Raw genomic sequence first — 12693 nt, 5'->3', positions numbered from 1 at the left:
CATGTGTCTGGAGTTTATTTGCAGTAGCTGAGGACCAGGCATACCAATTTTTTCTCTGTCTGTGTCTCATACATAAAAAAGACATTTGAATAATGACTAATATCTTAAGTGTACAAAAATAACTCTTATAATTCAATAATAAGAAAAAAAATAACTTGATTAGAAAATGAGCAAACTACCTGAACAGATACCTCACCAAAAGAGGTGTGTAGATGGAAATAAATTATGAAATGTTGCTCAGCATCATATGTGATTAGGGAAGTTTTCACATTAAAATAGCACTGAGCCGCCACCGCACACTCACTGGAACAGCTCCCAGTCCAGAGCACAAATGCCACCAAAGCCCGGCCAGGCTGTGGAGCAGCAGACACTCTTGCACATCGCTGGTGGGCATGAAAAGCCATGCCACCACCTTGGAAGACAGAGGTGGTTTCTTACAAAACTACGCGCGTGCTATTTTGGAACATTGTCATCCTCTTGAGAAGAAACCTGTACAGTTGGCTGCAATCCCTAACTCCCCCAAAACATAGGGGCTGGAGAGATGGCTTAGCGGTTAAGCGCTTGCCTGTGAAGCCTAAGGACCCCAGTTCGAGGCTCGGTTCCCCAGGTCCCACGTTAGCCAGATGCACAAGGGGGCGCACGCGTCTGGAGTTCGTTTGCAGAGGCTGGAAGCCCTGGCGCGCCCATTCTCTCCCTCTCCCTCTATCTTGGTGGGTGTGTGAGCGTATCACAGGTTATTTGCTCATCCACCTACTGAAGAACATACTGGTGCTTTTGAGCTCTGGCAATTACAAGTGCAGCTGCTATAAATAGTTGCACAGGTTGTTGTACGGACATGTCGTCAGCTCATCTGGGTGAGCAGCAAGGAGCATGACTACTGGATCATATGACAAGCACGCGCTAATACCAAATTATGTACTCCAAATATTTTATTTTAAATTTTTATTTATTTAATTATTTGAGAGAAAGAGACAGGTAGAGGGAGAATGAGCACACCAGGGCCGCTAGCTGCTGCAAACTCTGTATGCATGCACCACCCTGTGCATCTGGCTTACATAGGTCCTAGGGAATCAAACCTGAGTCCTTTGGCTTCGTAGGCAAGCACCTTAACCACTAAGCCATCTCTGCAGCCCAGATTGTATGTATACTTTAAGTGGGTGTATTACATGGCATGTGAGTTGTTTCAATATAAGTTTTTTTTTGTTTTTAAACTTTTTTTTTTGAGGTAGCATGTCACTCTAGTCCAGGAATCCTCAGGATGGCCTTGAACTCATGGCGATCCCCCTACCTCTGTCTGCCCCAGTGCTGGGATTAAAGGCATGTGCCACCATGCCTGGCTGTTTTATTGACAGTTTTCATGCATGAAGATAATGTAATTTGATCATTCCCTCCTCCCAGGACTTTGTTTTGGAGCTTTCCTTCACTGAACTCTTTTTATCCTACTAGACCTTCTTCTATTTCAATGACTTCTTTTTCACTTTTCTCCATCATCCATATCAAAATGTTGATGAGCTGGGCATGGTGGCACATGTCTCGAATCCCAGTACTCAGGAGGCAGAGGTAGGAGGATCACTGAGTTCAAGGCTACCCTGAAACTACAAAGTGAATTCCAGGTCAGCCTGGACCAGAGTGAGACCCTATCTTGAAAAAAAAAATTATATATAAATAATAAATATGTTATTATATATATATATGTTGAACTCACTTTTGTGGTGGTCTTGGGGAGGTAGTGACAGCCACTCCGAGGTCATTATATATTGGTCACTTTGTGTCTGAAGGTAGTGTCCCAAAATATTTCTCCCATTCTCTGGCTCTTACATTCTTTCTGCCCAAGCTCTGGCCTGGAACTCACTCTGCCTCCAAGGCTGGTCTTGAACTCCTGATCATCCTGCCCACACCTCCCCCAGTGATGGAGTGACAGTTCTGTGCCACGTCACTGTGTGCAAAGGTGAGTTTTCTTATTTGTGTGTAAACACATGCCATGACATGTGGCTGAAGGTTACAGAGCAGCCTCTGTGGTGTTTTGTGCCTCTGCATACACCAGGTTAGCTGACCTGTGAGCGTTTGGGGATTCTCTTGTCTACATCTCACCACAGGAGCCTGGGATTGTAGATGTTCACTGCTGAGTGTGGCTTTACGTGGGTTCTGAACTCGGCTTGGCACACTTGAGCAGCAAGCATTTTTACCTACTGAGTGTTCTTACCTACCCCTCAGTTATTTTTTTTAAGGCAAAAAGTCTATATTAGGGGTTGGAGAGATAGCTTAGCAGTTAAGGCACTTGTCTGCAAAGCCTAACAACCAAAACCCCACTCCTCAGTACCCACATAGAGCCAGATGCACGAAGTAACACATGCATCTGGAGTTCATTTGCAGCAGCTGGAAGCCCTGGTATGTCCATTCTCTCTTCTTTCTTTCTCAGCTTACAAATAGATAAATGAATAAAAATATTTTTTTTAAAAAATTAAGAAAACACAAAAGCCAAGACTCTTGTGAAGGAAAGGGGAAAAAAATGATGCAATTGGTTTAAAAAGTTTATGACCAAGACTTTAAAAGTCTGTATTAAGTTATGTAATGCTTTTTGAGGTTTTTATTTGATTGTCTTTAGTTAGCATATAAAGCGACGAGTTACAATGTGAAGTTTTTCTTCAGTTCATATACAGCATTATATTTGGCTGTTGTCTCCCTACTGCCCTGTCTCCAAATATAGCTTAAAAAAAAAAGCTATCCAACTCCAATGACTATTATCTTACAGCAAAGCTGAATGTAATGGCACATGCTTGTAATCTTGCCCTGTGTAGTCTGGGGGCAGGAGGATTGAGAATTCTAAGCCATAGCAAGACTAAACCATGTCTAAAACAATGTGTGCACACCCACAAGCAAGTAGAAAAAATGACAGATCACTATGATAAAAGGTCAGAATGGAATATTGTATTCCACCTCTGAGGAAGACGCTTTCATACTAGCTAATCTGCCTTTTTAGAGTAAGAGAGAAAATGAATGTGTCAGCATCTCCTTGGAGTTTAGGGGAAGATGATCCTAAGATGTTTCTACCAAAACTCCTGGATGAAAATTAACAGAACACACTCTTCCTTATGTGTAGAGCATCCATCAAAACCATTGGTACATGGATTTGGGTTTTTGTTTTTGAGGTAGGGTCTCACTCTAGCTCAGGCTGACCTGGAATTCACTATGTAGTCTCAGGCTGGCCTTGAACTCACAATGATCCTCTTACCTCAGCCTGCCAAATGCTGGGATTAAAGACATGTGCCACCATGCCTGGCGTGGTGTATTGTGGGGGGGGGCAGGGCTCTAAAAAACCAAGAAGAGAACAGCATTGAGCCCACTGACATGTGATCTCTGGTCAAAAGCATTTCCCCTGTAAGTTCCTCAGGCCTGGCAGTCTTCTGCTACTGAGGTTTTCTGTCACAAACATCAGTGAGTGACCAGAGAGGTACTGAGATTTCCTTTGCCTAGACTCAGCGTGTGTCTTCACATTGGCGGGCGGGGGGGGGGGAGGGGGTGATAGTACTTGAAGCTGTTGTGAGACTGTGGGATACGACATCATTTCCCTTGCCGATTTTGTACATGTAGATTACTTGGAATGAGGCCTGCTCATCGTCTGTGGGCTAATGGGTGAGTTTAGGGGGAGGTCTCTGTGTACGCACACCTTAGCCTGCCAGCACGTGAATCCTGTGCTTCCAGCCCAGAGGCCTTTGGTACGATCTTGCCTGGTGAATTTAAGCAAGTATTATGTCTCCATCTTTTCCCCTTGTAATTCCTCTTCTAGCAATGTACAATGCCTGCCGTGATGTGGAGGCCCCCTCAAGTAATGACAAGGCCCTGGGGATCCTGTGTGGGAAGGACGCTGACGCCTGCAATGCCACCAACTGGATCGAGTACATGTTTAACAAGGACAACGGGCAGGCACCATTTACCATCACTCCCATTTTTTCAGGTAGGGGTGACAGCTTCCAAGTTGACTACGTGTGTGGTGCTGTTGAAAGCTAAGGAATCTGCAGTAGGAAGATAAACAGGGAGCTAGTTCCTTAAGTTTCTTTCTAGTAAAGAGGTAAGCAGCGCATGTGCCCTGTTCCAGGTCATTTAGGAAGGCAAGATGAAGGACTGGAGGAGGAAAAGGAATTGCTTCTAGGGGTTACCAGTGCAATTGAAAGAACAAGCCAGGGATGTGTTTGTGTTTATAACAAGGGCCTTTCCAGAACCCTGCTTTAGGCTCTGCCTAGCTGCTCAGGAAGGAGTACAGATCCAATTTAAAGTTTGCCTCAGGGGCTGGAGAGATGGCTTAGTGGTTAAGTGCTTGCCTGTGAAGCCCAAGGACCCCAGTTCAAGGCTTGATTCCCCAGGACCCACATTAGCCAGATGCACAAGGGGGCGCATGCCTCTGGAGTTCATTTGCAGTGGCTGGAGGCCCTGGTGTGCCCATATTCATTCTCTCTCTCTCTCTCTCTCTCTCTCTCTCTCTCTCTCTCTATCTCTCTCTATCTCTATCTGCCTCTTCTTGTCTCTGTCTGTCACTCTCAAATAAATAAATAAAAACAAAAAAAAAATTTGAAAGTATAAGCCCAGCCTAGGCTTTATGAGCCCCTATCTCAAAAGATAAAAATAGGGCTAAAGAGATAGCTCAGCAGTTAAGGCACTTGCCTGCAAAGCCTGAGGACCTAGGTTCTATTCCCTAGAACCTATGTAGAGCCAGATGCACAAGGTGATGCATGTGCCTAGAGTTCATTTGCAGTGGCTAGAGGCCCTGTCACACCCGTTCTCTCTCTCTTTATCTGCCTCTTTCTTTCAAATAATTTTTTTAAAGATAATACTTTTATGAAACAAAGCAGCAAAATCTGATTAAAGATTAAACAAAAATCTCTAGTTCTTATTCTTCAGTTGTGTTATATTTCATTAGTTTTAAATATAAATACACGTAGTCTAATAAAAAACACTTCAATGTATCTTCAGAGACATTAACATAATTCCTTCCTGTAGATCTTCCAATCTTTGGGATGATGCCCATGGAAAATGCCACCAAAGGCTGCAACGAGTCTGTAGATGAGGTCACAGGGCCATGCAGCTGCCAGGACTGCTCCGTCGTCTGTGGGCCCAAGCCCCAGCCTCCACCTCCCCCTGTGCCCTGGACGATCTTTGGTCTGGACGCCATGTATGTCATCATGTGGATCACCTACATGGCATTCTTGTTCATGTTTTTTGGAGCATTTTTTGCGGTTTGGTGTTACCGGTAAGCAGATTGGTTGGGCTATTTATTTATTTATTTTATTTTTATTTTCTTTTGGTTTTTTGAGGTAGGGTCTCACTCTAGCCCAGGTTGACCTGGAATTCATTCTGTAGTCTCAGGGTGGCCTTGAACTCACAGCAATCCTCCTACCTCTGCCTCCCCAGTGCTGGGATTAAAGGTGTGTGCCACCACTCATGGCTTTTTTTTTTTTTTTAATTCAAGGCAAAACTACCTGTATAGGACTTTCAGCTTTCACTTAGTAGACTGTGCTTGGGTGGGCCTGCATGAAAACCATTCTCTAGATTATTAATGTCCTGCAGCAAGGGTGGCCTTGAACTCACAGTGATCCTCCTACCTCTGCCTCCCCAGTACTGGGATTAAAGGCGTGTGCCACCACACCCGGCTAACACTGTGGATCCAGTGCTGTAGTTGTTGAGGCCTTTCAGTTTGGGCACTGGGAGTGCCTTCTTATTGACTCCTAGGTTTTGTTTTTGTTTTTCGAGGTAGGGTCTTGCTCTAGCCCAGGCTGACCTGGAATTCACTATGTAGTCTCAGGGTGGCCTTGAACTCACGGTGATCCTCCTACCTCTGCCTCTGCTGGGATTAAAGGCATACGCCACCACGCCTGGCTTGGCTCCTGTGTCCTTTTGTTACGCTCCCAGCTTGGTTGCATCTGGTATTTTCCATGCCCTGGGTCTGTGTTCAACCCCTTCTTCAAGGAACCCTGGTTCCTTGTATTCGAGAATGGGATCTGGGTACTGAGGGTTCTCACTGCTACTTGGGGAGGAGAATGGGTATTTAAAAGATCCTCAAATTTACAAATGAGGTATATACATAGTGAAATCCTTTCATAATTCATTTTTAATTAATTTATTTAAGAAAGAGAAGGAGGGCTTGAGAGATGGCGTAGTGGTTAAGCGCTTGCCTGTGAAGCCTAAGGACCCCTGTTTGAGGCTCAATTCCCCAGGACCCACATTAGCTAGATGCACAAGGGGGTACATGCATCTGGAGTTCATTTGCAATGACTGGAGGCCCTGGTGCACCCATTCACTCTCTCTCTCCTCCCTCCCTCTCTCCTTCCCTCCCTCCCTCCCTCTCTCCCTCTCTCCCTCCCTCTCCCTCTCTCTCTCTCTCTCTCTCTCTCTCTCTCTCTCTCTCTCTCTCTCTCTCTCTTTCTCTCTGCCTCTTTCTCTGTGTGTGTTGTTCTCAAATAAATAAATAAAAATTAAGAAAAGAAAAGAGGAGGAGACAGAGGAAGAGAGAAAATGGGCACCCCAGAGTCTCTAGCTACTGCAAACAAACCCTAGACACATGTGCCCTTTTTGCATCTGGTCCATGAGGTTACTGGGCAATTGAACCTGAGTCCTTAGGCTTTGCAGGCAAGTACCTTAACCAATAAGCCATCTCTCCAGCCCCCACCTACCTGTGCCTCCCAAATGCTGGGATTAAAGGCATGCGCCACCATGGCCAGCTCACATTTCATTTTTAATACCTTCTGGAGTATTCTCCTGCGTTTGGTGAGCATAGGCATTGAAGAAAACCTAGGAGAAAAGAAGGTAACAACTGGGGAACAAGAAGACAGAATGAGGAAGTGACCTTTTAGTAGGATCTTTGGAAAGTCAGGTGAATACCTTCAATGTGACGAAATCCACTGATGTCACTTACATGCTTCTGTTTTTCAGGAAACGCTATTTTGTATCTGAGTACACTCCCATCGACAGCAATATCGCCTTCTCTGTGAATGCCAGTGACAAAGGTACGCCCACACACCTGAACAGAAGATCAGGGGCTCCAGTTGTGTTGTTGGGAGAGCCTCAGCCCCTGCTCTGTGCGAGGCAGCCTTCCGGTGCCAAGAGCCAGCTGTGCCAACGTGCCTCTTTGCCTTTTGTCTGTGACCAGGCCTCAGTGTGGCACATCAGAACCAGCTAATTAATAATGAGATGACTGGACTGGAGGAAGGGCCATGAATGCGCCGAGGGCAGAGTTGAGGGGAGCCATCGCCAGAGGGCAGTCCCGGGGGGTGTCTCGGCATGAGGAGACAGGCCGCAGACTGCCCGGGCGATGTTGAGCATGTGGCAGAGGGGTTCAACTCCCAGAGTCCCCAGTGGTAGTTAATGCTTTTCCTTGTTCCAACTTTCAGGAATGGCTTGGCTCTTAACCTCCACACTCCTTTCCTCTTCCATCCTCCCAGGGGAAGCCTCATGCTGTGACCAGCTTGGTGCAGCATTCGACAACTATTTGAGGCGCCTGTTCACATGGTGGGGTGCTTTCTGTGTCCGCAACCCCGGCTGCGTCATTTTCTTCTCGCTGGTCTTCATCACCGTGTGTTCGTCGGGCCTGGTGTATGTCCAGGTCACCACCAATCCCGTGGACCTCTGGTCAGCGCCCGGCAGCCAGGCCCGCCTTGAGAAGGAGTACTTTGACAAGCACTTCGGGCCTTTCTTCCGCACGGAGCAGCTCATCATCCAGGCCCCCAACAGCAGCGTCCACATCTACCAGCCATACCCCTCGGGGGCCGATGTGCCCTTTGGGCCTCCACTGAACATAGAGATTTTGCGCCAGGTAACCCACCGACCTGCTGTTTGAGGCTGTTTATCCTGAGACATTCATGTTTCCATGTTGACCAGTTCTACCTGGAATGCTGGTGTGTGTGTGTGATACGTACAGGTGGACACGCATGTATTGCTTATGTGTATGGAGGCCAGAGGCAAAAACCAGGTGTTTTCTTCATTTGCTCTTCTATCTCTGTTTATTTATGTATTTTTGTTGTGGTTTTGTTTTCCGAGGTAGGGTCTCACTTTAGCTCAGGCTGACCTGGGATTCACTTTGTAGTCTGAGGGTGACCTCGAACTCATGGCAATCCTCCTACCTCTGCCTCCCGAGTGGTGGGATTAAAGGCGTTCGCCATCCTGCCCAACTTGTTCATGTATTTATCTTCGAGACAGGTTCTCCCAATGAACCTGGGACTCATCAATTCAGCTTGACTAGTAAGTCCCCGGGCCTCCTTTTTGCTGTCTCCCCAGCACTGGGATTACAGGTGCACACCATCACACCTACCTTTTTGCTTATTTATGTATTTATTTATTTAAGAGAGAATGGGTGTGCCAGGGCCTCTAGCCCCTGCAAACTAACTCCAGAGGCATGTGCCACCTTATGCATCTGGCTTATGCGGGTCCAGGGGAAACAAATCTGGGTCCTTAGGCTTTTCAGACAAGTGCCTTAACCATTGAGCCATCCATCCAGCCCTTACCCAGGTTTTCTCTAGGTTCGGGGTTCTCATGTTCATGCCCTTTACCCAATGAGCATCCCCCAGCTCTGTATAAGAGTTGCTTGAAAATATTGAAGCGTAAAAGCAAAGGTGTTTTTTCTTTTATATATATATGTACATACCACTTGTATGTGGTAATATCAGATTCAAAGTCCCATCTTTGTGACGCCAGCACCCGTTTCTTTTCTTTTTTTTTTTTTTTGGTTTTTCGAGGTAGGGGTCTCACTCTAGCCCAGGCTGACCTGGAATTCACTATGGAGTCTCAGGGTGGCCTCAAACTCTCAGCGATCCTACCTCTGCCTCCCGAGTGCTGGGATTAAAGGCGTGCGCCACCATGCCTAGCTTGTTTTTGTTTCTTTTTTTTTTTTTTTTTTTGTTGTTGTTGTTGTTTTGGTTTTTTGAGGTAAGGTCTCACTCTAGCTCAGGCTGACCTGAAATTCACTATGTAGTCTCAGGGTGGCCCCAAACTTTCAGCGATCCACCTACCTCTGCCTCTCAAGCGCTGGGGGTTAAAGGTGTGCGCCACCATGCTTGGCTGTCGGCACCTGTCTCTTAACCTTCCCCCCCCCACCATCTGCCACTTCACCATGGTTAGGTTCAAGCTCTAGTTCTTTAAAAATCTGTAACTTGCTAGTGTGATTAGTGTGGGCTTATTCTAGGGTCTGATCTCTCCTCTGCAAGAAGCAAAAGTGAGGAGTTTGTTGTGTAGAGCCCCTTGTGCCCCCGGAGGGTCCTCATCCGTATTTATTGTGAGCACGCAGTGCTGTGAGCGAGGTCCCACCGTGGCGGGGTTGAGACTATGCTGGTGGGTCTCAGGAGTCCCCTGTTCAGCAGCCCCCTCCACCCCATGTGGGCTGCCTTCAAGCCCCATTGGCCTGTGCCACAAAAGTGTTCTTTTTATATATTTTACCTTTATTTATTTATTTGAGCGAAAGATGCACAGAGAGAGAGAAAAAAAAAAAAAGATGGGTGCGCCAGGGCTTCCTGCCACTGCATGTACAGTTGGCTTACGTGGGTCCTGGGGAATTGAACCGAGGTCCTTTGGCTTTGCAAGCAAGCGTCTTAACCACTAAGCCATCTCTCCAGCCAGTTTTTTTTTTTCTTTTTCTTTTTTTTTTTTTAACAAAAGTTTTTACCTTGACTTGTCAGAAAGTGATGATAGGCATTGAAGTTAATATTGCCTACTTTTGGATTGACTTTGAACAGACTGGGTTGCTTTTTCCTTGAACTTGAGATGCAGAGGAGGACTAAGAAACATCTCTATTGAAACTGGATGTATTTAGGAGAAATTCACCTTGGGACTTTGTAGATTGTTTCCTTTGGTAACTGAAAGTAATATGAAAGGGCCCAAAAGAGCAGGGGTTTTGTTTATTTTACTCGGGAGCTCCTGGTCATGTTCTGGAATGAATCTCTGCTGCTTGGTTCAGGTTCATTTGGTAGGTGATCCCTCTGGGATGAAGTCCATCCATTTATTTATTTATTTATTATTTTTAAAATAAAATAGAGAAAGAGGCAGATATATGTAGAGAGAATGGGTGCACTAGGGCCTCCAGCCACTGCAAATGAAGTCCAGATGCATGCGCCACCTTGTGCATCTGGCTTATGTGGGTCCTAGGGAACCGAACCCGGATTCTTTGGCTTTCCAGGCAAGCGCTTTAAGATCTAAGCCATCTCTGCAGTCCTCTCTTTATTTTATTTATTTATTTTTTATATTTTGGTTTTTCATGGTAGGGTCTCACTCTAGCTCAGGCTGACCTGGAATTCACTATGTATAGTCTCAGGGTGGCCTTGAACTCATGGCGATCCTCCTACCTCTGCCTCCCGAGTGCTGGGATTAAAGGCGTGGGCCACTACGCCTGGCACCTCTCTTTATTTTTTATTTAAAGTCTTGGTGTTTCATGTGTGTGTGGTACATATTCTTGTGTGTGTAGATGCACATGTGCCTGGATGCTCAGGCGCATGCGTGCATGTGGAGCCAGAGGCTAATGCTGGGTGTCTTCCTCAGCTGATCTTCACTTAATTTTTAAGGTCGTCTCTCTGAACCCAGGGCTCACCAGTTTGGCTAGAGTTAGGCTAGCCGTCCAGCAGGTCCTAGGAACCAGCCTGTCTCCACTTTCCCAGCACTGGGATTACAGGTGTGTGCTGCCACAACCCACAGTTTACCTGAGTTCTGGGGCTCCAAACTCAGGTCCTCCGACTTGCATGGCGAGCACGTCACCCACTCAGCCATCTGCCCTTGGCGATTTCTTTTGATGATTGTGCTCAGTCCCTACCACTGTCCCATCACACTTGCCACAAACTGTGCCTGATGGGTGAACAAATTTCATCCATTCCTCTCATGAATGACTGTGCAACCATCGTTTTCCCTTTAAGCATAGCTCTTGGCTCTAAGATGGTGAAAGTGTCCTTTCTTCATCCCAGAACTATCTGCTGTTCTTTCTCAACTTGCTGCAAAACATGACTAGTGCAGCCTTTTCCCTCCAAGAGGGTCGTCCCAGGTGTGACCTGTGAGCATATGCCTGAGGGTCACAGGGTAGAGGAAGACAGTGGCTGTTGGGTCTTTGACAAGAACCAGTGTCAGAAAGGCCAGGATTCGTGTTCCAAGACTGGGGCCTTTTTGGTGGTCACTGGAGAAGGAGGAGGAGGACAGTTGTAGGTCCTGTCAACATCTTCTCTGGTGATGATGTCCCCTCCCCATTTTTGAACAGTTTGCTCTTAAGAGTGGGTGGGCCTCACCAAGTATCTCACCATATTGTGCCTTAATCCTCCCCCATCTTTGGAGGTGTTTTCCGCAAATGCTGCTTTTCTTTTGACCTCTCAGGGTACATCATACTGGCCAGCAAAGACCCGAAGAAAGCTGACCTTCCTTTCTGGGTCTGATGATTTTGAAAATCTTTCAGGTCCTCGACTTACAAACAGCCATTGAAAACATCGTTGCGTCTTACAACAACGAGACGGTGACTCTTCAAGACATCTGCGTGGCCCCTCTCTCGCCATATAACAAGAACTGCACCATTATGAGCGTGTTAAACTACTTCCAGAACAGCTACACCGTTTTGGACCACTCAGTAGGGGACGACTTCTTTGTGTACGCCGATTTCCACACACACTTTCTGTACTGTGTCCGGTAAGTGCCCGCGGCCATTCCTTCACGTTTGCCGTGGGTGTTTAAGAACTTCCTCATGCACACGCCGCCATTCACAGCACTGGAGGCCCAGCCAGCCGCGAGCAGATAGAACAGGGCCTGCCTTGTGAAGCTGCCATCTGAGTAGAGGGAGACCGTTGATGAGAAAACTGTAATGTTTCTTCACAGCAGGGACACGTTCTGAGAAACGTGTCACTAATTTCATTGTACACATGCCAAAGTATATGTACACAAACTAAGACCACTGTGATAGCACTAAGAAGATGAATTATCTCATGGGATCTTCCCATGGTCTGTCAGCAGAAACGGTTACATGGCACGTGTCTGTGTACATTGGGCGACTGGGAAGGGGAGCTGCTGGCTTGTAGGGAAGAACGCGTAAGGCCAGATGGGGGACATGGGCCTGCCACTCCTGAAAGCCCCTGGCTGGGCCTAGGAGCAGGTGGTTGCTCTGTGTGCACCCTGGAAACAAAGTACCCATTGTCTCCTTCAAGAGGCTGCTTAGCTAACCACATCTCTAGAGCCAGTCTCTGTGGCTTCTGGCTTTCCAGAATTCTGCTGACTTTAAGTTCTGTCTGTCGGTGGCTGGAATGTGCCTCTTGAGGCTGCTGGGCTGTGCGCATTCTATTTCAATGCCATCGCCTCTAGAACCAGGAGCTGTCAGCACGAAATAAGTAGATGAGTGCTCATGTGCCCTGAGCCAGCATTACTCACAGGGCAGTTGGTACCAGGCAGCCGTGGGTGACTAAAAAAAAAAAGTTTATTATGTAATTTCTATATTTGGAGGAAAAACCATTTTTCTGTTTTACAAAATAAGTCAATTAAGGGAATGGTATGTGAATCTTGTGTTTTATCAAAAGATGAGGATGCCAGGCGTGGTGGCGCACACCTTTAATCCCAGCACTCGGGAGGCAGGGGGAGGAGGATCACTGTGAGTTTGAGGCCACCCTGAGACTCCATAGTGAATTCCAGGTCAGCCTGGGCTACAGCGAGACTCTACCTCAAAAAACAAAACAAAACAAAAGAAAACAAAACACC

The 12693-nt window shown here is 46.6% G+C and overlaps 1 protein-coding gene across 1 annotated transcript in view; it reads left to right on the top strand.

Moving 5' to 3' along the window:
* Npc1 (NPC intracellular cholesterol transporter 1) overlaps positions 1–12693 on the top strand; it is a 69864-nt gene that overhangs the window by 25293 nt on the left and 31878 nt on the right. The window contains exons 5-9 of the mRNA XM_045134687.1: positions 3788–3955; positions 4996–5245; positions 6925–6998; positions 7434–7804; positions 11411–11637. Coding sequence (XP_044990622.1) covers positions 3788–3955; positions 4996–5245; positions 6925–6998; positions 7434–7804; positions 11411–11637 — 1090 coding nt within the window. The remainder of the gene's footprint in view (positions 1–3787; positions 3956–4995; positions 5246–6924; positions 6999–7433; positions 7805–11410; positions 11638–12693) is intronic.

The sequence above is a fragment of the Jaculus jaculus genome, chromosome 15, assembly GCF_020740685.1.
Source record: "Jaculus jaculus isolate mJacJac1 chromosome 15, mJacJac1.mat.Y.cur, whole genome shotgun sequence".
NCBI classification, from domain to species: domain Eukaryota; kingdom Metazoa; phylum Chordata; class Mammalia; order Rodentia; family Dipodidae; genus Jaculus; species Jaculus jaculus.
Note: the sequence above shows the minus strand (reverse complement) of the source record. Positions and strands in the feature narration are given on the sequence as shown.